Consider the following 25,359-nt stretch of genomic DNA (forward strand, 5'->3'; position numbering starts at 1 on the left):
GTGAAAGCTTCATACAATGTGCATCATACAGGTGTGAAAGCTTCATACAATGTGCATCATACAGGTGTGAAACCTTCATACAATGTGCATCATACAGGTGTGAAACCTTCATACAATGTGCATCATACAGGTGTGAAAACTTCATACAATGTGCATCATACAGGTGTGAAACCTTCATACAATGTGCATCATACAGTTTGATAGCGTCATACAATGTGCATTATACAGGTGTGAAACCTTCATGCAATGTGCATCATAGAGGTGTGAAACCTTCATACAATGTGCATCATACAGGTGTGAAACCTTCATACAATGTGCATCATACAGGTGTGAAACCTTCATACAATGTGCATCATACAGGTGTGAAAACTTCATACATATGACGAATAATTTTTAGTTTGAGAAATGGAAATACATTTTGATGCATTGCATCATGATTGATACAATATACATCAAAATCGTGTGTATTTTTTATTTATTTATTATTTACAATAGTCATATTGTGAAAATAATATATTTTATTTACCTCCTACATAATGAAAAAACTCTATGCCGCATCAAATCCATTTTTGGTTGATACATAACAACTTAATTCTGCGCTAACATTATAAAATAATTTTATATAAAATAATAAAAAATAAAGCATTTTTAGTGTTTAGATCAAGCTGGATTTGATTTTTTTTTTTTTACTCACTTTTTTCCTTTTTTAGGTGCACAGAAACATAATTTTTTAGTACTTACTGCACAATTTACATGTGTACACTTAGCACAGTCAATCTCTTTGCGCCAAAGCAAAAATGAAAGGCATTCGGAAATCAAGCTTTCTAGAAATTCATGGCATTAATGGTGACCCCCAGATAACGGCCTTAATGGCGAGGTCAGGGGTACTCAACTCCAGTCCTCCAGACCCCCCAACGGGTCAGGTTTTCAGGATATCCCTGCTTCAGCACAGGTGGCTCAATCAGTCCCTGCTTCAGCACAGGTGGCTCAATCAGTCCCTGCTTCAACACAGGTGGCTCAATCAGTGGCTCAGTCGAAGCCACCTGCAGAGCTATCCTTAAAACTTGACCTGTTGGGGGGGTCTTGAGGGCTGGAGTTTAGAACCCCTGGGCTAGGCAATGTCCTGTTCTTTGGGTACTATTATTTATATAAACTTGTTTCGCAATCACATGTGGTTAGAATGTTATTGATCCTGTACTGTTTTACCTCTTCTGAAGCTTGGTGATTACGAGCTAGGAGAGTTTTCCCGAGGTCAATGCAATTAGCATAACTTCTATTTTCAGCTTCAATTTCTGCTTTCAGTTCGTGGTGGTATTTTAGCAGGACCTCAACAGATGAGACATCCCTGTAACAAAGAAAACAGTACACACAGGGCCGCAGACAGATTTTCCGGGGCGCAGGACTAGAGTTATGTCCGGGCCCCCCCCCCGCAAACACAGGCCCAAGACACTTGTTCCCCCCGCCTGGCCCCACCTGTCAGTGGCCATGAATACAATATTTGTACAATATTTCCTAGTAACTGTTAATAACAGAGGTCGAAGTGGCTTAAACAAATTATTTTTACTGTGCTGGTAATGGGAAAAATTAGAATGATTTGACCATTGGTGGAAAAAGTTATTTGGGCCCTATTTTAGAAAGATTTACACAATATTTATGCTTAGAGTGTAGGAAGGGAGAGACATTGTTATCCTAAAACATCCATTTTCTTTCAATAAAAATAATTTTACATAAACAATATATCTATCTATCGACTTTTTTTTTTTTTAGGCAACAAAATATCAAACAAAGTCCCAGACATCTTGGCTCCATGGTCATGTGACAGCCATTAAACCACTTACAACTCCCGCCTTCTCTACATGCACAAAATAGGACACCCTTTTCTCCCCTTGAGTTTGCTTGAGGTGCTGCAATGCATTGTATCTTACAAACTCGTTCTCAACTCCAAACAAAACCCATTTTCCCTTGTGGTAATTCCCTTGCTGATTAGGCTCTCTAACATACAGTACTGTACTGTATGAAGCAGATCTGGTAACCAGAGAATGTTATTCCTCCTCAGAACTGATGAAGAATTGAGAACATATAGGGGTTAAAATAACAGTAGTTTTCTAAGTGTAATGCAGTGTGCCTTTTATTGGAAATGAGGTGGATTATGGTAATTAACTGTACCTAATTAGCAAGTACTGGACCTAGTTTTTATGTCCCTTGCCTACTGAAAACAAGGTGTGTGTGTGTGTGTGTGTGTGTGTGTGTGTGTGTGTGTGTGTGTGTGTGTGTGTGTGTGTGTGTGTGTGTGTGTGTGTGCGCGTGTGTTTTAGCAGGACACCTTCTGGGACTGGGAGACACCTTACAGCTCATTGACTTGAACATTTATATTTCAGCCGCTACCTTGGTTTTTCCTGTGTTTCAATCTGTCGGATGATGCTCTCCATCCAAAGCATTAGATCCCGGACCATGCTAAAGAAACGAAATTTCTCAGCAGCACTAATTAGCTCCGTGCGACGCCCGTCACAGGCATCCAGGAGTCCCTTCCAGGCTTCAACCACCACTTGCTCTTTCTTCTGTATGTCGACAGCCTGTGCTCCTGCGTAGGCGGTATGTAAACGGGCTGCTGTGTCTTGGAACTGCTGGACCTGCAAAAACAAATAATTCTAAAAGTGCAATCCTTGCTAGTTTGCAAAAATAATAATAATCTGAAAAACAACTTAAAACTGCAACACTACATTTTTTCTTTTGGCTTTTTTGTCTTATTTCTATATGTAAAGCATGTGACAATGAATAATTCTACATTTTTACCTGATTGTGTGCCTAACGTAATGGCTGCTTCAGTCAATGTAACTCAGCAGCTACAATGTATCCTTATATAACTAAGGTAACATTATCAATTGTTAAGAGTTTACAGCTCAAACAGCTGGGAACTCTGGCAACACATTATCACAAACAGGAAAGTGTTACATAAACTTGCACTGCTTGGCGAGGTGGCTAAAACCTGCTATAGAAATCAAAAGATGCTCAGTATATTAAAACTCATTCAAAATGGCATTGAGTTGAATAAAAAATAAATAAATAAAAGAAACAGTCAGAATTATCTAATACTACAGAACAGATTTATTAAGATAACCCATATAAGATTTCACGTGTTTTGCTGCTTTAACAATTTAATATTCTTGCACGCACACGGACGCGCACGCACACACGCGCGCATGCACACACAGCTCCTGAGAGCACATTTTTTCTAATCCCCTTACAAAAATTATTGTCCAAGAGAAATAATATGGCAGCTGCGTTCAGCCTCACTATGGCGGCCAGATGTCTTTCCTTTTAAGTATGGGCAAAAGTAAATATATAATAATAATAATAGCATGTTCTTGTATAGCGCTGCTAGTTTTATGTAGCACTTTACAGAGACATTTTGCAGCCACAGGTCCCTCCCCCGTGGAGCTTACAATCTATGTATTTGGTGCTAAAGTGACTTGCCCAAGGTCACAAGGAGCTCCCCTGCTTCAAACTCAGTGCCAGTCAGTGTCTTTACTCACGTGTGTGTGTGTGTGTGTGTGTGTGTGTGTGTGTGTGTGTGTGTGTGTGTGTGTGTGTGTGTGTGTGTGTGTGTGCGTGCGTGCGTGCGTGCGTGCGTGTGTGTGTGTGTGTATATGTGCAATCAAGGGGTCCCTGGAACATTGAGTGCTGCTGTTCATCTTCGGAGGGCTCTCTGGTCCTTATATGGTGTTAACAAAATGGTGTTAATTTGGGGGAATTATAACAAATCTTAAATTCATTGATGCTGCAGAATGGGGGACTGCTTCTTAATTAAGTGTTTACAGCCACTACGCCAACGGGTACACCCTGTTTCAAATGTAATATCAGAGTCTTTACAAATTCATATGTGTAGTGTAGCAGCTATACAAAAGGAAATCTCAAACGAAATTATTCATAGGGTCAGCCATTGGGGTCTTATAATGTCATGTATGGCAACCAGGAGGCTGGACTGCATTGTGATTCATTACTAATCTTTGTGACTCTTGCATCTTGTGGAACAGTATAAACAGGTCTTTTTCCCTACTGCTCCCATTAATTAAACGTAAAGAAGAATGCAGAGTGGTAATGACAGGAATGTCCTGTTCCAGTAGAAATTGTATTAACCAGATAGATTACAGTGAATTGCAATGCAGTTAAGATGTTCATTGTCATAAATACATCATACATCATTTATCACTACTCCTGATTCCTAGAATTAAAGAGTTATCAGTAAAAATGTATTTTGTGTAGTTCCATTAGAACAGAGCTGTCAACCTCCAAGGACTGGAATCAGTTATATTTGTATTTTTTTTTTTTATCAAAACATGTCACTGAAGTCTATGTAATCAGTGAGTCCGACTCCAAATCACAGACAATCTGTGTGAGTACTTTTTTGAACCTATATTTAAAAATGATGGTTTTTGCCTTCATCACAACCTGCTCGAGGGACTGGGGGTATTTCAATAATCTGTTCAAGGATAGCAGCGTTCGATTTGGCGTTAATAGCTATTTAAGGCAATCAGAGCCTAGTGAGTCCTGGTGAATGTGCTATATTTACTAAGTGGGGTTGTTGAGCATGGTATATGCTTTATAGCTTAGCACCATTTATTAAACATGGTCCATTCTCCCCTGTACTTCGCAATATAGTTTACCTGCGTTCCAATAAAATGGATGTCACGTTCAAAGGCTGAATGTATTCTGTGCAGGGACTCTGCAGTGTATACATCCCCACCCAAGTCTTTAGGCAACTCCGTGTGCTTCTCCTGGATCATGTTTAGGATTTCTGTGCCATCAAAAAAGAACTTGTGGAGCTCGTAGGATGCAGCCAACAGTTGAGCGCGGGTATCGATGAGCTCCAGCAAGTCGGCCCAACTCTCATTCAAGTTGTCTTTCCATTCTGCAATGGTGACTGCCTCAGAATGGCCAACATCAATCAGCTCTTCAATTAAAATGTTCACATTGTCAATGCGTTCCTGTCCTATGGCTCCCGTCTCTTTGGCAAAGTCACGAAAGTTGTCTCGCAGCACCTAAACAAAGTGGATGTCTTTAATATGCAAAATAACATCATTATCACATCCCTTTTTCATTATCACCAGCCGTTTTTTGACGACCGACTGCGTTATCCAACGCTCACCGCCACTGATTAACATGGGACTCGGGTTACAACGGTTTCACTATCCAACGCTACTTCCAGAACGGATTACGCTGGATAACCGAGGACCGCCTGTATTTTATGTTGGTGAAACGTTGGCTGAATAAAAGCCTGCATTATTATTCCCAAAACAAGTCTCCTGTCTTCACCTCTGCCTGCATCGCCTACAAGCACTAACACACTTTCGAGCATAACCCCCTTTTTATTTGGAAGAGCTTGTGTATCACATCTCCGAGTTTCAGTTGGGGAGGAGCAGCATGGTGAACATGCTGCTTTTGTGGGTAAAGTAGATAGTTTAGTAACTGGCTTAGATGCAATCGAAAAATACATTTTTAGTTACTGTGATGTTTTTATATTTTCTACAATGTCTAGCCATTTCTTGCAGTATTTACATTTTTGGAGGGGCAGAAAAACTGTCTAGCATTAACTGTTTGTTAATATTATACTTACGGTAACATGGTCTAAATCCTGTCCCATCTCCGGAGATGATGCTTTCAAGTCTCTCTCTGCAATCCACTGTTCTAAATCTTCCACCTCACGCTTTAGTTGAAACATGTGATAAATGTTGTCCAGTTTTTGTCTCCGTTCATCAGTCATCTCTCTTAATGCTGCATATTGTTTTTCTATATTGCCTTGGTGTCTGATTATCTGTTCACTACAATAAATAGAGAAAATTTTAAAAACAAAAATGGCATTTGTCCTTGACATGGAAGTGGGAAAAGTTGAAATATTTCCGAAATGCTTTCTAACAAACAAAGTGCAAAATGTTGTGTTTGGAGCAAGATCTGGTTTTGCACTAGGTGCAATTTAGCTCCAGATTAGAGCTCTTAGTGCAGATTCATCAAGCGCCGGTGCGGGTTAGTGCATCTGATCCGATGGAAACTCCCATTCATGTCAATGGAAGTTAATGTCAGATCAGGCGTGCTGACGCTTACCGGCGGCAGATAAATCTGCCGCTTAAAAACAGAAGTAAAATTGGTTTTACTCCCAACGGGCAAAAATTGCACTTAGATCTCATAAGAAGAGGAGTGACCGATGCAAATCAGATCTCTCTGTTTGCAAGTGGATAGAGTTTTGTTCAATTCATACTTAAAATAACCTCAGAATTGACTCAATGTTGTAACTTTGGCACAGGAGTAAAAATTGTACATTTTCAGCCCTGGTGTTTCACTGGGTCTAGTAAAAAGAGCTAATGATTAAAATAAGTAAAAAACAGAACTTTTAGAATGTTTGCTCTCTTATTGAGAATATTGTTTATGTATACAGATATTTTGCAGGTTGTGATGTCTTCACTGTACTAACAATAAACCATTTTACTCTCCTAAATGTGATGCAGTTTTTGCAGCTGGGGAGACCTGAGTAAATCGCTCCCTGTGTTTCTAGTACTAAATAAAACATTTTTTAATGAAAGATGTAGTTTCATCTTATTTTTAATTAACATCAATGGGGAAATTCACTAAAGCTTCGATAAGGGGTATTGGAGCTTGATCCCGTGTTAACTTGCATTCAAATCAATGGCAGTTGACGCCAGATCGTAGCTCTGATACACCTTATCGGAGCTTAGAGAATCCCAGTCAACATGTAGTAATTGCACCTATGGGATAAGTTGCACCTATCTTCTTGTCCAAATACGGTAACAATTGCATATTCATGAATGGAAAAAATGGAAGAAGTTCTTAAAATGTTGGATTCGTAAAAACACAAATCTGGTCCACTGTCTACAAAATTCGATCTTTCTCCATGACCAATTACGTAATGCATAAACCTTCCTAAGAGCAAACACTGGGAATCTGGGATTGACATCAGGGGCAGTTAACACCAGACACCCACATCGGCGCTTAGCGAATCTCCCCTGAATATGCTTTTCCCATGCTTATTTAGATAAGACATTCAGTTACAGTACTGAACATCAATCAGGTTTAAATGATAGTTTAATGAACTGCTAGTGATCAATTAATGTATCAAATAATTCATTCACAATTAACATGTGATACAAACAGTGAGATGCAAAGTGTTGGAAGCTTATTGTAGACAGTTTACTTTATGATATAAAACATGACAATGCGATCTCAAGCTCCTGTTTGCTCTACAAGGACAGTATATGCATAATGTAACGGTGGATCCCCTGTCACGTAATAATGCAAAGGGAAACATAGTTTCAGACAGCACTGAGCAGGTTAAAGACAGATGACTTTCTTAATTGGCCTGTTCAGCTGCCTTTAGTGGTCTTTAAAAAGTCTGCAGCAGGGAGCTCTCTGATCCAGGATGGTGCTGCACCTAGATCGCACAAGAGAGAACACTCTGCATGGACTTTGTGAACCCCTATCCCAGCTAGGAGGAAGCCGTGGGGTACAAGGTAAATCTGGCCTATCACTTTTGGGTGTTATTGTTGTCAGGGGCTTAGCCCCCAACCTCTAGAAAGACTAAACACTGTTGTTGTCAGCGCTCCAAGAGACGCTCGGGATGTTTATTTGTATCCCTGTTTGTTGAACACAAGCGATATTTATGTTGTCAAAGTTGCGTCCAATAAAAGCCTATATGATTTTCCCCTAGACATCGTCTCCTCCTTTAAAACCCCTGCACGCCTCTCCTACTCATTTCCAATGTTCTTGTAATTTTGCAATGAATTTTAAGATGGATCTATGTGGAGCTGAGAGCTGACAGCTATACGCAATGTCATCAAACAGTGCAAGCTTGTTGGTTAAGGAGTTAAAAACAGAAGGGAAGGGACAGAGGAGGAAGATATTATCAGGAAGTGCTACTTTAATCCTACATCACTTACCCATCAGGATGGTCTAACGCAAGGAGTTTCTGAGCTTGATCTGCTAAGCCTTTGATATTTTTTCCATAGTGTTCCACCGCATGCTGTAGGCTCAGATGCTTCTTTACCAAACCAACAACACTTTCTTCATCCTTGGGAAAATAAACAAGAAAAAAAAAGACTCTGAAGATTTTTAAATGAATGCAAGTTAATTATAACGCAGTATTCACTATAGCAAACAACTTAACATCAACCAGGTTTTACTCCTGTAAAACGGGGGTTTTATTTTTACCGGACGTTAATGCAAATGAGCTCATTACAGCCTAAATGATATTCATTCCAGATTCTCTATGGTATAATAATAATAATAGCATGTTCTTGTATAACGCTGTTAATTGTACGCAGCGCTTTACAGAGACATTTTGCAGGCACAAGTCCCTGCCCCGTGGAGCTTACAATCTATGTTTTTGGTGCCTGAGGCACAGGGAGATAAAGTGACTTGCCGAAGGTCACAAGGAGCCGACACCGGGAATTGAACCAGGCTCCCCTGCAGCAATCTCAGTATCAGTCAGTGTCTTTACTCACTGAGCCGCTCCTTCGCCCTATGCCACGTTATTTAAGTCATACGCGACTGTTACTACCAGCCAGAATCTAAAATAGGTCTCTCTCTCCAGGGCCACCATCAGGGGGAATAGCTGTCCTGGGCTTCGCAGAGGAAGGGGCCCAGCTGACCGTGGAAGTTGGGGGCCTGACTTCCTTCCAATGGGCTCCTCCTCCCTCCTCCCTCCTGAATGGAACAGTGACACTGGATCTGATTTCAAGAAATGGTAATCTTGTTAAACATCAGACTAAATCACTTGGAACCTCATTTTAGAAAGATCTATACACTATTTCATCAATGTAAACATACAGCAAAACAAGTATTTCTAAAATAAACCCATTTTTTTTTAATAGAAAAAAGAAAGTGGAACTGTACAGCAGCTTTTCGAGTAAAAAAGAAGTGTTACTCTGGGCTCCTAAAGCAAAAACCTACTATCCTACTAGTATTGCAGGCAGCTTGACCACGGGCTTGGAATTCATATAAGAAGTGAAACCCTTCTCCAAAAATACTGGACACAATTGTGAAAAGGTGCGTCAGGTCACTATGTCCAGGGATGCAAGACCGGACACATACATGTCCAGTATTACAGTACCTCTCATTTGTTACTGGACAGAGTATCCAAATACAGGATAGTCCGGTTCAATACCGGACACCTGGCAACCCTAGAAACCCATGGATGGTGGTCTTCTTGACTTCAGTCTGTCAATATAATGCTGACATTACCTTTGGTTTCTCATCCCCAATCATATAAAGCTGTTGTTCATCAATCCAAGCCTCAGCCTGGCCAGCATCCACATAATACTGCTGAGCTTCATGTGCCTGGTGGAGGAGTCTCTGTCTGGTTGCAGTCTCCCCCTGTAAGCGATCCCAAAGCTCTTGCAACAACTTCTGCTCAGTTTCAATGGGTTGAGGGTCGATATCCGATTCAACTTCCATGTTCTTTGCTCTTTTAATGTCTTCTATTCTCGGCCCGTGACCTGCGAGTTCCTTTTGCAAAGTCTGGAACAGTGAAATAAAGACACTTGGTTTCATGGTATGCTTAAAGGGGAGTGTTTGTGGTAAGGATTTTGTTATGTGTTATTTTTATTATCGTTTATTTGTAATTCCACGGCGTGGTACAAAGGGATACAGAGATTTCATCATTACATAAACCGTTACATACAGCTACAAATATGGACAAACAGATACAAAGAGGTAATGAGGGTGCTGACTGTGAGAGCTTACAATCTACAGGGAGGAGGGAGTGGGAGGGGAGTGAGAGAGGAGGAGTGGGATGGGGGTGAGAGAGGAGGAGTGGGAGGGGGGTGAGAGTGGAAGAGTGGGAGGGGGTGAGAGGAGTGGGAGGGGGGTGAGAGAGGAGGAGTGGGAGGGGGTGAGAGAGGAGGAGTGGGAGGGGGGTGAGAGAGGAGGAGTGGGAGGGGGTGAGAGAGGAGGAGTGGAAGGGGCGGGGAGTGAGAGGAGGAGTGGAAGGGGGGTGAGAGGAGGAGTGGAAGGGGAGGTGAAAGGAGGAGTGGGAGGGGGGTGAGAGGAGGAGTGGGAGGGGGTGAGGCAGTGAAGTGAGAGGGAGGAGTGGGAGGGGTTGAGAGAGGAAGAGTGGGTTGAAACGGGAGGGGGTGAGAGAGAATGGGGCTATAACCGGGGTGGGCAGCCCTGTCGCCGTTCGCCAGTTGTGGTGAATTGGCAATCAAAGTGTGGCAAATTTTATTTTGCCAGTGTGAGGTAATGGGTGCGCCGGCACGCGCGAGTATGGACGGGACTGGCCGCAGACGGTGGCCGAGAGGCGGGTGGTAAGTTGAAGAGAGAGAGAACGGTGGGGGTGGAGCACACACCCCGGCGGCGACCGCACCACAGACAAAGCTTGATCATGAGATTGAGGGGGGGGGGGAATGATGGGATGGGGGGGTGATGTGAGGATGGGAAATGACATGAGATGATGAGGGGGGTGAATTGAGATGATATGTTGATGAGGGGGGGGGAACGAGATGATATGATGATGATGATGTTGATGATGATGATGATGATGATGATGATGATGATGATGATGATGATGATGATGATGATGATGATGATGATGGGGGGAAATTAGATGATGAGGGTGGTGAGGAGATGATGAGGAGGGGGGAGGAAATGAGATGATGATGATGATGAGGGTGGTAAGGAGATGATGAGGGGGGAAATGAAATGATGATGAGGGGGGTGAAAGAGATGATATGATGATGATGATGGGGGGGGAAATGAGATGATGGTGGTGAGGAGATGATGATGATGATGGGGTGGAAATGAGATGATGGTGAGGAGATGATGAGGAGGAGGGTGGTGGTGGTGGATGAGAGGAGGAGGGGGTTGAGAGGATGAGGGGGGGTGAGAGGGAGGATGAGGGGGGTTGCAACAATCTTGGAAGTAGAGTGAGAGAAGCATTAAAATCAGTATAGCTCGCCCTGTATGACACTGCTGGTATGTTATTTATATATTATCTGACCGTTACGTCATTCGTTTCTACATTTCACTCCGCGTATGCACCAATTTGCACCATTTCATATTCTATTTTGTAAAAAATGCTGGGAGGGCGCTCAATCCCCAAACCTCTCCCAGAATGTTTTATGAAATAGAATATGAAATGTTGCAAATTAGTGCATACGTCAATTTTTACATGGTGTGGCTATTTTCACTCATTTGCCACACCTGTGGCTACATTGAAAAATAGGTTGCCCACACCTGGGCAATAATAACATAAAAACGATCTGAAAGTTAGTTGGAGGGGGCTCAGGGCATTAATGTACTTTAGAGCACAATCCTCTATTAATAAGGTTCTACTCTGCTGTCAGGCATAAATAAGGCCAAACAACCTTCTCAAGAAACTCATTTCATTCACCTACGTATTTTTACACTGTGAGCACACAGAAACGTGGAAGACTTCAAAGCAGAGACCTCCTTCCCTTTTCTATCAAGCTGCAATAACTTAGACTGCGACCATGGTGATCGCGACGGCGTGCGCAGCGCGATCACATAGATGTGCCTCTATGAGGCTGTCTATAGAGCGCGCCAACGCGCACGGGAGGAGAGGCGCTGGCGCTCACGATGCAGGAGAAAACAGAAAAATATGTTTTCATGGGCGGCATCCGGGTCACGTGAGCGATTCGCCCAATGAGGGCGAACCAGTTCCGTGATGTCACGGCCACGCCCCCCGACATGCCTCCCCGTCTCCTCTGCATGCAGGACACAGATCTCTCCTGCTGCAGGCGGCGGGGAGAAGCCGAGTGAACGCTGGTGCCCTCTCCAGTGTTTACCATGGCCGCAGCCTTATGATGTATGATTGAGATGAGAGATTCAAATTCAATACCCATTGCCTCCTTTACGTGACATTGGGCACAAATGCTCTCTAGATATGAAGAAATGGACAATGAAACTAGAGTTGTAGAATTTACCACAATGCAGTAGGTTAGTTATATGAGCAGACGAAGTGAGTTCAGTGTTACTTATTTCTCATCAAAGTCTACATTTGTATGTATCTATGATAAAATAGGGACACTTACCTGATTCTTTTTCATAAGCATCTGTACCGTTTGAAGATCATTTCCATAATCTTTAGACTCTGCAAGTGGCAATCTCTCCTGCAGCCAAAGCTAGAAAAAAGACAAATGTCAATCAATTCTTTCTCATCAATTCCATTGTATCCTCAGCATGCTTTGTGCTTTCATTAATCCTGCACTCCTATGGCAAATGTGGACTTGACAAACCAGGACCACGCTACAACCTAACGATGACATGGAACTAGGTTGGCAATACTGTAAGGCCTCGTCCAGGGTTGCTGCTTGCTGGCGGAGGCGCGCTGAGGCGCTCTTCCGCTCGGCACTGAGCTCCTACAGCCGCAATTAGAGCGGCTTTAGTAGGGGCTCGCCTACGCTTCCGCAAGCGCGCGGAATCGTAGGTCTTAGGGCGCTTGCCGGTGCGCAGGGCCGGTCACGTGAGCGGTTCGCCCAATGAGGGCGAACCAGCTCTGTGACGTCACTGGCCCGCCCCGACGAGCCCCCTGACGGTGCGCTGTCTAAGGCCAGGGAAAACACCCGCTTTCCCTGAGCCTCAGCGCGCCTCAGCACGCTAGCGGGGAGCTTGGCCGAGGCCTAACTCTGAAACAGGGAGACATTGATCATTCATACCCAAAGTCTTCAGCATCAACAGCCACTACATGTCATATAGAATGATAAATTAACTGGAGAGTTTGCATACACTCAGAAGGCTTCAGTACTTCATAATCACTATGGTCCATATTCAATAAAGTCCAAAGCGGTGATCATTTTTGCCAAAAAGCGGCATTATCAGTCACAAACAATTTGCGGATATTATAATGTGATGCTATATGGACCAGTATGCAAGGATATACATTTGGAGCTACTTTAATAAAATTAAAATAATAATTAAAAAAAAAAAACAACTGTATACCTACATGAATGATGCAGCGCAGGGCCAACCTTTGCCATTACATCGCCCTGTGCAGAAATGTATTTGCCCCCCTCTTCAAAGAACCTATCGTTCGAAACGAGTAGGTGGTTTTCTTATGCTGTGTCTACTCCAATAAAGAATATTTTTATACTATTGGATCCTCTCCTGCTCCTGTTTCGGCTGTGCGCTATTGGGTACCCCACTTGGTACATTACCTTCCATCTGGATCTTGTCAGCAGCAGCACGTCTGTCCAGACCAAGGATGTGACAGTGAGTAACACTACCATAATTTCATACTATACGAACATTCCCAATGAAATTGAGAGTGGGTGGTTATTCCACTTACCCCCAGTTTTCAGGGATCATTGTTCATGAGATTGTTTTAAGGACATACTCATCTGTTTATACTTAATATTGATTCATCTTACCTATGGTTTTGGATTTATCTAAATATATCATGGACAACCTGGTACTTGAGCACTCTGGCCACGCTTCTCACATGTCTTCGTAACCACTACTGTGTGTGTGTGGAGAGGGATTAATAGACCTAACGCCATACCATTCGCCTACCTACCTACTCCTTGCATAAAGAGGTTATTAAGGCATTATAAAGCATATTTGTGTACAGTGTTATATTTCGGTTATCAACCATCTGAGCAACAAGAACTCACAGTTTCATCTGCCAGGTCCCGGTGCAGCTGGTGTACTTTCTTTGACGATTGCAGTTTTCTTTTTCTCTCATTCATTGGCTCTTGGAGTTGTAAGAAACGTATTTTAATATCCTGTTCCTTATCAACTTCCAAGTCTCCAGCTAAAGTGGGCACTTCGGGTACGATTTCATCTATTTCTCTTGTCTTTTGGTTAATCTGGTCCTCAATTCTCTGCAAACATTTGAAGCAAAGGTAGAGTGAGAAGCCAAAGAAGTTCAAAGTGACCCATGGTAACCCCTGGGAGAAGACTGTGGTCCATGTGTTCCTGACCTCTTCATCAGGTCCCAATGCCAAAGCTAGCTCCGGAAGATGAGCGGAGAACATGTTACTGTATATAACATATGTAAACATTTACAAGCACATTTATGCCCGTCTTGCTTTTAATATTTAGATCTTTTATTATATTCATCACTGTTGATTAAATGTAATCACTTATTTTTTAATGCTGAATGTTGACTATATCAAGATGATGTCCATTATGCCCTACTCTTACGCTTCCATTTTACCACTCTGCTAAACTGCTATAATATCCATTTATAGCATTTTTATGATAAGTATGAAATTGTGTATAGGATCTCTTTGCTATTACATTTGGCCTTTATTTGACTGATGCACTTAAACTATGACACATTGTATATCTATACTTTCTCACATTTTATTAGATATTATTATATAATCCCATCTTTCTTGGCAATTTTAGCACCAAATAAAAGTGCGCAGAGCTTTGAAGAGTTTTAACATCTTGGTGGGGTGCTGTGACTGGGATCATTGGAAAACTTTACTGTTTCAGCTATACTGAGTGTGGCGTTCTCGGGTCCCCTTCACATGGCTTCAGGTAGTTTAATTTCAGGTCTATAAACTTTTTTATTGGTTCTACATGTCAAAAGGCTGAAAGGTTGTAGATGTGTCAATCCTCTAGAGCAGGTGTTCCATACTCCAGCACTCCAGTACCCCCAACAGGTCAGGTTTTTAGGATATCCCTGCTTCAGTCAAAGACTAAGACACTGATTGAGCCACCTGTGCAGAAGCAGGGATATCATGAAAAACCTCACCTGTTGGGGGCTCTTGAGGACAACAGTTGGGAACCTCATGTCTATTTTAAGGCAGAGTAACTTCTCCCAGCATCAAAGGCAACAGCGACTTTAATGAAGTGTCTATCCCTCATTATTATTTCTATATTAAAATACATTTTTGATCTCACTAATGTAGATTCCCAGCTGTAAGAGTGCCATATTCTAATTATGTTTAATAAAAGACGATGTAATCTAGGTGCTTTTCCAGTGCATTGAAACGGTGGTGATTTTGAAGTCTAAACATTTTCAATAATAGAGGAAAGCTATTTGTACCCCGTTTTTTTAATATTTCTTATGTTGATACCATAGGATCAGAAATCATTTTAAAAAATGCAAAAAATTGAATATAAATATCACAGCTATAGTACTTTGCCTGTCGCAGTTCAAGCATTGGTCCAGTCACCTCCTTACAGTTTGGTAATGTTATACCTTGACATTGAACGGTTTGATTTTCAAGTCTGCCTGCTCCACAGTGAATTGCAGAAGCCATTGTGAAGTAGTCAAAATAAGAGGTATAGTAGTCATATTGGTCCAGAAGGACTATAGGGCCCATTCACTAGAAGTGATAGCTATTATTGATTCACTTGGATAGATCCTATGTATCAAGCTCCAAATGGCAAGGTTTGCAGTCAAATTGATGCCATAGCAAAATAATTCATTAAGGGGGGTGTACCAATGGCCGGAATTCACCAAGTGCCCCTGTGTGGTATCGCACCCCGATCCACTGTCAACTGTCATTGACTTGAATAGCAGTGAACACAGCAATCTTAGGGAATCTGCTCCAATATATCAAAGGTATTGGTTTCAATGTTGCTCTTTTTTTCCGTAAGCTGGAGTATGTGGAGTGCCTATATGGAGAAATATGAGGCTAACAAAGCACACATATTATAATATGCCTCAAAATGTGTGCCCCTTTCTTGTATTTTGCCTGAAAAATCAACTTAAAGATGTGAAATGGATAAATCTACATGACTAACAGAACTGCATCAAAATATATAGACTTGTATCTCTGATGCAGATATTGACCAAGAGGACTGTAAATCAGTGATGTTATACATAGTATTTATATAGTCATCTTAATATATAGATACCTACGCATTTTGCATCATAAACCTTTTCCCGTCTAAAGAAGGAACCTTTAGATATAAACGTTAATATGGGTTCACATGTTTTCAGAACCTGCATGGAATGTAAAATGACGTATAACGGCAAAGAAATCTAATCATTCTGCTTACCCTTTGTTTATTTAGTAGGATATTAACACTCGTCAGGTCCTTTCCATAGTCGTGAGACGTTAACTGCTGCTCCATTTCTGTTATCCACTTAGCTACGTCTGAATATCTCTGCTCGTGTAACTCAAAACGGTTGGCATCAAAAAGGGACTGCTCTTTCTTCAGTGTTGTTGACTCGAGCTCATCCCACAATCTATGTAACTCATGAAGTCTTTGAGAAATTGTAGGAGCAAACTGATCTTTTTCCTGTGCCAATTGTTTGCCCTCCTTAAAACAGGAAAAAACAGATATACAAAATATTCACCAAGAGCTTGCAATTTAGTGATTCCCAATATCAACATTTTTTTTACTCTTCTCCGCTGCATTTTGTGGCCTAAATGAACTGCCACTAACTGTAATATTTACACATGTTGTTTTTAATAGTGTGATTGTACTTTCAATTGTAATAACATACAAAGAGTCATTCTATTGCTTTTGGGAATTTTGAAAGGAATGACATTGATCATTGTTATGTTCACTTATATGGGTGTAAGAGAAGTTTCTGTTTATGACTAAACAGACACCGTAGCTCTGTGTTGGTCTCTTCTTCATTTGATTTATATTCTAACATCAACCAGTTCATGAAAACAAGGCAGCGTAATCCCATCTTCTGTATCTTCCTTGTTGACATGGGAGTTATCAGCTGTTCTTATTCTTAAAGCCATGTGCCACTTAATATGGAACTATATCTCCTTCAACAAGTATAAAAGTGTTATGGGTGATGACTTTAGCTATGGTTCACTAACTGTCAAAATCAATTTTTCCTCCTGATATCTTCCATGAAATATGTATTGACTTAACATGAACATTTAACAAGACAAAACAATTCTACCCCAAATTATCTATTTGTGAATGCTTTTCTGATTACTTCTATAATCTGATGCCCTTACAAACAAACCCAGAGCATTAGTGAGTCATTCCTTCTCTAACTGAACAGTAATACAGTATGTGTTCTATTTAAGGCCTCAAAACCAGGTTAAAATATAATAGTCAAAAAATTGTAGTGCAGTAAACAGCAAAGCAGACCGTGCACAAGACGCGTAGGAGAGCGTTTTTTTAATGGTTTCTTCAATAAATTCAATAAATTGATTTTTCATTCTCTTGACCTGCTCTCTGTTTTGCTGTGCGCTGCACTACAATTTTTTTTGGATATCTCTGGGCTTCATACCGGCTGCATGCTTGAGGAGACAATTGGGGAGGATACAGTGAGTACTTTAATGATTTCTATTCTGAGGACTATCCCAAAGAGGAGGGGAAGGGTATAGTTTATGTACCACTCACCACCTTTAGGGAAATATTTGTTCCTCACTCAAGAGAATCTTATCAGACCTACCACTGACTTTTATCTTTCATATTATTCTACTGTTGATCTAGATGCTCCATATGTCTGTGTCTCCTGACTATCATATAATGATCATCATCATATTTTGAACCTAATACTTGAGCACCTGCACCACTGACACACATACCCTTAAATATAATAGTCACCTTGTCAATCTTTTGGAGCCAATCTTTGTTAGAATCTAGTTCTGCCTTAAATGCTTGGTGTTTTAACCATTTACTGTGTACATTTCGGGCTTCGTCATAAGATGTATCTTGAGCTGTCAACATTTTTTCATTGATCCACAAAGTTAACTGCAAATGTAAAGGAACATTAGAAGTTTTGCAACATCCCCTAGAACAAAACACAGTGCACACATTGAAATGTCACATGTCCTCTGGTAATACTCAACCAGATCATAATTTTGGGATAACCAATTGGTATAAATGCACATTACTTACATAATACAACTGGTAGTGAATTGTCATTTCATAGGTAAGTAGTGTTTAGTTATCTTCATAATCAAATGTTTTGTACACTTGAAAGTTACACTAAATTAAGGAAATCTGACAAACCTATAAACCTGCTTTTCAGAGCGTTGGGTATTCATGGCTTCAATAAATACATAAGAACAAAGAAAAACAATTCAAACTAGATGTATTTCATGAGGTAACAACAATTAAAACTGTCATTGTACTAGCCTGAAAAACATGCTTCATTTGTACCATGGTTATAAACAAGGTGTGATACTCAAAACCTAGCACCAAGTGCTGAGGACGTAGAGGGGGAGGGAGGCGGAGTTTCAGTAATCCAAAGCAATAACAGGAACGTTATATAAATAAATGGGAAGAGTGATAACTCCCCATAATAAATACAGCATGACATGTAGTATATTACCTCATCATTGTTTTCTAAGAAATTCTGGAGCTCATAGTTATCCGTCAATAGCACCGAAACGCCCTCTGCCTTTCTTACATTCTTTGTGTATCTGAAAAGAGATGAAGTGACTTTACCATGAAATACTGAAATAACATAATCAATACTTTTTTCATACAAATCTGCCAACTTATGCATAAAGCAAAATTACACACACACACACATACGCACACACGCATAAACGCCCACACGCACACACGCACACACGCACACATGCACACACATACACACACACGAACATTTTATTTTTTAGAAATGAGGCTGGATGCTGAAAACAAAAATAATTGACCTTTTTGACAATCATTTTTGCAGTACTACACTGTGGAAAAAAATAATAATAATTTTTAAACGTAGTTGGCTTCCTTAGCAAGATGCTGTAACTGTAAAAATAAAATTTTAAATGAATTTCTCTGTTTTTTCACTGGGTCACGTGCAATTATAGTTTAATAGATACTTATTGCTCTACACCTTTACCTGCTAAATAATGATGGTATTATATTTAATTTGCAAACAAAGATCAAAAGTGACATTAAATGTACCTGTCCATTCTAAGACCTACAAACAGTCTTTATTACGAAATGAATTAGTTACAAATCGTAATAACTTTCCAAAGCGTTTGATCACCAAAGAAATGTTAACCGTTTACACAGTATTTCAGAAACTTTGGCAATTATGTTGGTGTAACTGCCATTAGCTCCCCTTGGTTCTCTGTGGAAATACCCCTCCGAGTGAGGTTGTGAAAGGATTAGCACATTTCCTGCAGTTTATCTACACCCCTATACACCACCTTAGGCATATATGCTAATTTCCAACTGTTCTGCCACACTACACATAAACAGAGACCTCCGAGGTTTGGAAAGGTTTGTACACACTAGGGCCACTTCCCAAATCTGGAGAAGAGTTGAGCCCCATTCAAATGAGCGGGACTTCTCCACTACAGGGAAGCAGCATCACAGAATATTATAACATCTATGAAGAACATTTATTTTATTTTTTAGCCTTTATTCAATATGTAGTGAATCTGTTTCCCTTGTCTAGCATGGGGAATATGGCTATACAGCCTATTGAATAGGGTCATTGATCTATCAAAACATACAAAACAATTACTCTGGTCTAGAACCAATACAGCCACAGAACATGTTTAATCACAAATATACTTTAGGTACAATATGACTATAAAATATTCCAAATATTGTCATGAACATGGCACTGTTTTTTTAAAGGGGGATCTGTATACTAAGGAAATCTTGGCGCAAAGATCGTCATTGTAATGTTCTTCTTCTTAGCGCCAACGTATGGAAATCTTGGCTCTGGTTTTTTACCCTATGTGCGTCAGCTTGCGGTTTGGGGAGTGTCAAAAGGGGGAATTAGGGAGGAGTTACATGATGCACTGATTATAATGAGCTGTACGTAATTGTGCACCTGAACGTCAACTATACTCCTTCCAACCTGCGTCAAAAAATCCGACCGATGTGACATAAATCTTCTTCTTTAGAAATCTACAGCAGATTTAGTAAGCGTAGCAGCAAGCCTGTTATATACAGGCAGTCCTCGTTTTACAACGCTTCGCTTTACAACGAATGGCTTATCCAACGCTATGCAATGCATACCTATGTTCATTTTTACAACACCAAAACGGCTTATCCAACGCTCTTACGACGCTTTGCAAAGTTGTTTATGTGTTTATAATATATATATCATATAATATAATATTATATTATACTATATAATATATTATACTAGCTGAGAGACCCGGCGTTGCCCGGGATGTAATGTTCCCGTTCCTCTCTCTCCTCCCCCCTCTCTCTGTTTGTCCCCCATTCACATCAATCCAGTCCCCCCCCTCCCTCCCTCCTTTACAGCTTCATGTAGCGTGTGTGCGTCAGTCACTGTGTGTTTGCTCGCGCGTCAGTGAGTCTGAGGCAGAAACACAAACACACACAGACTGACTGACGCACACACAGTCAGTGTGTGCCTCAGTCAGTGTGTGCGTGCGTCAGTCAGGCTTTGTGTGCGCGTCAGTCAGTGTGTGCGTGCGTGCGTCAAAGGGAGGGGGGGGCGTCAAAGGGAGGGGGGGGGGCGTCAAAGGGAGGGGGGGGGGCGCCTCAAAGGCATGGATTCCTCCCCCTGCATTTCCTGCAGTGGACAGGAGGGGGGGGGCAGTGGACAGGAGGGGGGGGGGCAGTGGACAGGAGGGAGGGGGCAGTGGACAGGAGGGGGGGGGGGCAGTGGACAGGAGGGGGGGGGCAGTGGACAGGAGGGGGGGGGCAGTGGACAGGAGGGGGGGGGCAGTGGACAGGAGGGGGGGGGGCAGTGGACAGGAGGGGGGGGGGCAGTGGACAGGAGGGGGGGGGGCAGTGGACAGGAGGGGGGGGGCAGTGGACAGGAGGGGGGGGCAGTGGACAGGAGGGGGGGGCAGTGGACAGGAGGGGGGGGGCAGTGGACAGGAGGGGGGGGGGCAGTGGACAGGAGGGGGGGGGCAGTGGACAGGAGGGGGGGGGGGCAGTGGACAGGAGGGAGGGGGCAGTGGACAGGAGGGAGGGGGCAGTGGACAGGAGGGGGGGAGGCAGTGGACAGGAGGGGGGGGGCAGTGGACAGGAGGGGGGGCAGTGGACAGGAGGGGGGGCAGTGGACAGGAGGGGGGGGGCAGTGGACAGGAGGGGGGGGCAGTGGACAGGAGGGGGGGCAGTGGACAGGAGGGGGGGGCAGTGGACAGGAGGGGGGACAGGAGGGGGGACGCAGTGGACAGGAGGGGGGACGCAGTGGACAGGAGGGGGAGGCAGTGGATAGGAGGGGGGGCAGTGGACAGTGACACACACACACACACACACACACACACACACACACACACACACACACACACACACACACACACACACCTCAGTTGATGCGCCCTTTCTCAGTTCCGTTTGGCGCCGGAGGTGGGGAGCGACACCTACCTGTACTTCCGGGCGCCGCCACCGTCTGACTCGGCGCCGCGAGGGAGGAAGGGGGTCCGCCATCTTACGCGCTGCGTGGCAGCTGCGGGAAGCGAGGTGATTTGGAGCGGGGAGGCGGGAAGCGAGGTGATTTGGAGCGGGGAGGGGTGATTTGGAGCGGGGAGAGGTGATGCCGCTGGGGAGGGGGAAGAGGTGATGCCGCTGGGGAGGGGGAGAGGTGATGCCGCTGGGGAGGGGGAAGAGGTGATGCCGCTGGGGAGGGGGAAGAGGTGATGCCGCTGGGGAGGGGGAAGAGGTGATGCCGCTGGGGAGGGGGAAGAGGTGATGCCGCTGGGGAGGGGGAAGAGGTGATGCCGCTGGGGAGGGGGAAGAGGTGATGCCGCTGGGGAGGGGGAAGAGGTGATGCCGCTGGGGAGGGGGAAGGGGTGATTTGGAGCGGGGAGAGGTGATGCCGCTGGGGAGGGGGAAGAGGTGATGCCGCTGGGGAGGGGGAAGAGGTGATTTGGAGCGGGGAGAGGTGATGCCGCTGGGGAGGGGGAAGAGGTGATGCCGCTGGGGAGGGGGAGAGGTGATGCCGCTGGGGAGGGGGAAGAGGTGATGCCGCTGGGGAGGGGGAAGAGGTGATGCCGCTGGGGAGGGGGAAGAGGTGATGCCGCTGGGGAGGGGGAAGAGGTGATGCCGCTGGGGAGGGGGAAGAGGTGATGCCGCTGGGGAGGGGGAAGAGGTGATGCCGCTGGGGAGGGGGAAGAGGTGATGCCGCTGGGGAGGGGGAAGAGGTGATGCCGCTGGGGAGGGGGAAGAGGTGATGCCGCTGGGGAGGGGGAAGAGGTGATGCCGCTGGGGAGGGGGAAGAGGTGATGCCGCTGGGGAGGGGGAAGAGGTGATGCCGCTGGGGAGGGGGAAAAGGTGATTTGGAGAGGGGAGAGAGGTGTGTGTGTGTGTGTGTGTGTGTGTGTGTGTGTGTGTGTGTGTGTGTGTGTGTGTGTGTGTGTGTGTGTGTGTGTGTGTGTGTGTGTGTGTGTGTTTTATTTTTTTGGACCTTTGGCCCGTCACTCCGCCTCAGGCCAATGAGAGGTGTGGGGGGCGGGCCAAGGGGGTGGTGTGAGTGTGTGAGGCCAATGAGAGGTGTGCGGGGGCGGGCGGGCCAAGGGACCAATGAGATTGCCGCTAGGGACACCGGACATCCAGCAGGCAGGCATGCAGGCAGGCAGGCAGGCAAACAAACATACAGTGCTTTCACTAATATAGTATAAGATTATTAAATTACATGATATATTATGTTATATTATATATATATAATACAGTATCTACACTATATAATGTATGTGTGTGCTGCATACTGTATCTTATTGCCTGAGTAAAATATTTTGTGTATTTTAGCATTAAAAATGCCTTCAGGAACGGAACCTTTCATTAGTGTTGATAAATAGACCACTTGACCATTTTGCTGCCAAAGTCAGAGGCCGCAATGCATTAGTCCCCCTTGACCGGGACAGGGTTAAACCAAAGCAGTACAACATCATTTCAACATGCTATTTGTATGTCTTCCTTAATTTATGTTGCACCTCACAGCCACCATTTTTACCTGTCTTCAAGCGAGGAAACTTTCCCCATAACTTTTTCAGAGAAAATATTTTTTTCTTCATTCAATTTCTTTCCACTGTCTATGGTTCCAATAATCTTCTCTTCGTTGTTTTCCATGGTCGCCAGGAAATCTTCATGTTTTTTCAATCTGTTTTGTGCAGCTTGTAAGGTACTGGGGTGTTCAATATGAGCAAGTGTATATTCCTTAAAGAAAGAACAAGAAGTAGTCATGTCCAAAATAGTATCTCTAGTTAGAAAGAGAGATTCTATTGCATCCGGTTTCAAGGCTGGAAAGAACACAGATACAATAACTAAGCATTTTGGCCCATATTTACTAAGCAGTATTCTGCTATGACACCTTACAGCCTACTGATGTGTCTGTTTAATCGAGGGTTTCCTCTACACTTGTCCCACCCTGTGCAAAGTTCTGTTGAACACACAATGACAGGGGTGGCTCTAGTTTTTTGGGGGCTTAAGCAGACGAAGAACTTTAGCCATGGGTTGTTAAGCGAAGGACCTGTGGGGCGCTGGACCAATTGTTTCAGAGGAATGGGGTGGCTGAAGCATCTGTTTTATTTACTTTGTATTTTGTATAAATAAACGGTACTGCAACATATTGGTGTATCTGTGTGCTCCTCCAATCTCTTTCAGTGTCTCGACAAAATCTTCGAAGGAACAGTGGAAACTAACATTGAGAAGAGTGGCCCCACCCATGAGGAACAGTCTCAACACATGTGGAACAGTCCCCACACGTGGATCTATGGACTTATCTAAAATCAATACTAATATTTAATAATAGGACACTGGGTTTCTAGCAAAGCACAGTGGAATCTATCACATTTTTACAGAAAATAAAAGCCCTTGTAAGTCTCAGCTCATTATTTCCTCAAACTAACTGCAAAAAATGATTTAAAACTACTTACAGGTGTCAGATTTTGCATTAGTCATTCAGATGTAATCCCTTCAAAATGTCACTGCTATTAGTATACTATGGTCCTAGTAGAGCCTGCCTCATAAGGCACTTTTTCCATACATAATAGATTACACATCATATAAAAGTTTGAACTCATCACATAATGAGCCATACCACAGATGATAAAGTTTACAGTGTCATTAGATCAAAAGTTGCTTCAGAGGCGATGAGACATACGTGGGAGATTTTGACAAAAACCAAAAATAAATTCGGCTTGCTATCCCCCGTCTCACAGCTTACTCCGCTGTTTGACAATCCGGAGTTTCCCCCAGGTTGCGATTCTAATCAATTCAACCAATTGAAAACAAGGGGTATCAGGGTAATTGCTGACCTGTTAAACAACGGTAAACTGTTGAGCTTTCAGGAGCTTCGAGCTAAGTATGAGATACCAGATCTAAATTTATTTAAGTACCTCCAAATTAGGCCTTTTATTCAAAAACTATCCCCAAGGTTGGAGTTCCCCTCTATGTCAGAGTTCGAGGTGTTATGTAGCAAAGGTGTCTACCAAAAAGGCCTAATAACAAAGATCTATGGGATTCTAGAGCCAAAAGCAGACTTCGCTGATCATGATTATATGTTGAGATGGGCCAATGACCTCAATATTGAAATTGACAAAGACGATTGGGAGGACATATGGGAGTTTGCTTCGAAAACGTCCATATGCACTACAATCAAAGAAAACATTTATAAAATCATGTATTATTGGTACCTCACCCCAGCGCGCCTTAAACGGATATTCCCTCTGGTGTCTGACCTCTGTTGGATGGCCCACATATGGTGGACACGTCCGGTTATCTAGAATTATTGGGAAATGATTCAATCTATCATTGAGGAGATCACAGAACTCCAGATCCCTATAGACACCCTGGTCTTTTTATTAGCTATACCGGTGGCAGATATAAACCATCCGATGAGAAGACTAATATCTTTTATTCTCATGGCAGCCAGATGCGTTTTTGCGGCCTCCTGGAAGAAATTGGCCCCTCCCCCCAAACGTGCAGTTGAAAGGAGAATTAGCGAGGTTATGGAAATGGAAAAAATGACGGCATTTTTAAATCAGTCCACTGACAGTTTCAACAGGACCTGGGACCCATGGATAACTATGAGGCCCGGGCAGGCTTGAGACGTGACACTGGGGGGAACCCGTGGGCTCCCCCCTCCCCTCTTCTTCCCCCCCCCCCCCGTCTTCTTCCCCCCCCCCGTCTTCTTCTTTTCTTTTTCTGTCTACCCATTTCTTTTTCCCTCTTAATATCTTAGGATCTAGACCCACCACTACACCAGGTTGATTTCCTTTGTTTAGGAGAAAGTTGGTCATGTATACAGATGGGTGGATAAAACTCCAATTTTTGACCTTACTAACCAATAAGAAAGGAAGTACCTCAGATACATGCTATAATCAGTTTATTTGTATATGTTTCAGTGAACCACTGTACTTGATTTATACATTCTGTAATCTGTACTCAAGCTAATGTTGCATTATCCTTCCCTGTCTAAACTGAATAAAAATTTAAGTACAAAAAAAAAAGTTGCTTCAGAGGCTCTACTCATTTTCTGAGTTAATGACATGATAAATACATTTCATAATG

The 25,359-nt window shown here is 43.1% G+C and overlaps 1 protein-coding gene across 5 annotated transcripts in view; it reads right to left on the minus strand.

The window, feature by feature from the left end:
• Positions 1-25,359, minus strand: part of SPTB (spectrin beta, erythrocytic) — a 98,011-nt gene that overhangs the window by 14,095 nt on the left and 58,557 nt on the right. For all 5 annotated transcript variants that reach the window (XM_075614177.1, XM_075614180.1, XM_075614178.1 and 2 more), the window contains exons 17-28: positions 22,802-23,004; positions 18,239-18,329; positions 17,509-17,655; positions 15,985-16,248; positions 13,638-13,847; positions 12,060-12,149; positions 9,250-9,525; positions 7,947-8,077; positions 5,615-5,819; positions 4,665-5,039; positions 2,386-2,630; positions 1,207-1,345 (exon numbers count right to left, since the gene is read on the minus strand). In XM_075614177.1, coding sequence (XP_075470292.1) covers positions 1,207-1,345; positions 2,386-2,630; positions 4,665-5,039; positions 5,615-5,819; positions 7,947-8,077; positions 9,250-9,525; positions 12,060-12,149; positions 13,638-13,847; positions 15,985-16,248; positions 17,509-17,655; positions 18,239-18,329; positions 22,802-23,004 — 2,376 coding nt within the window. The remainder of the gene's footprint in view (positions 1-1,206; positions 1,346-2,385; positions 2,631-4,664; positions 5,040-5,614; positions 5,820-7,946; positions 8,078-9,249; positions 9,526-12,059; positions 12,150-13,637; positions 13,848-15,984; positions 16,249-17,508; positions 17,656-18,238; positions 18,330-22,801; positions 23,005-25,359) is intronic.

This window comes from Ascaphus truei, chromosome 9 (assembly GCF_040206685.1).
Source record: "Ascaphus truei isolate aAscTru1 chromosome 9, aAscTru1.hap1, whole genome shotgun sequence".
NCBI classification, from domain to species: domain Eukaryota; kingdom Metazoa; phylum Chordata; class Amphibia; order Anura; family Ascaphidae; genus Ascaphus; species Ascaphus truei.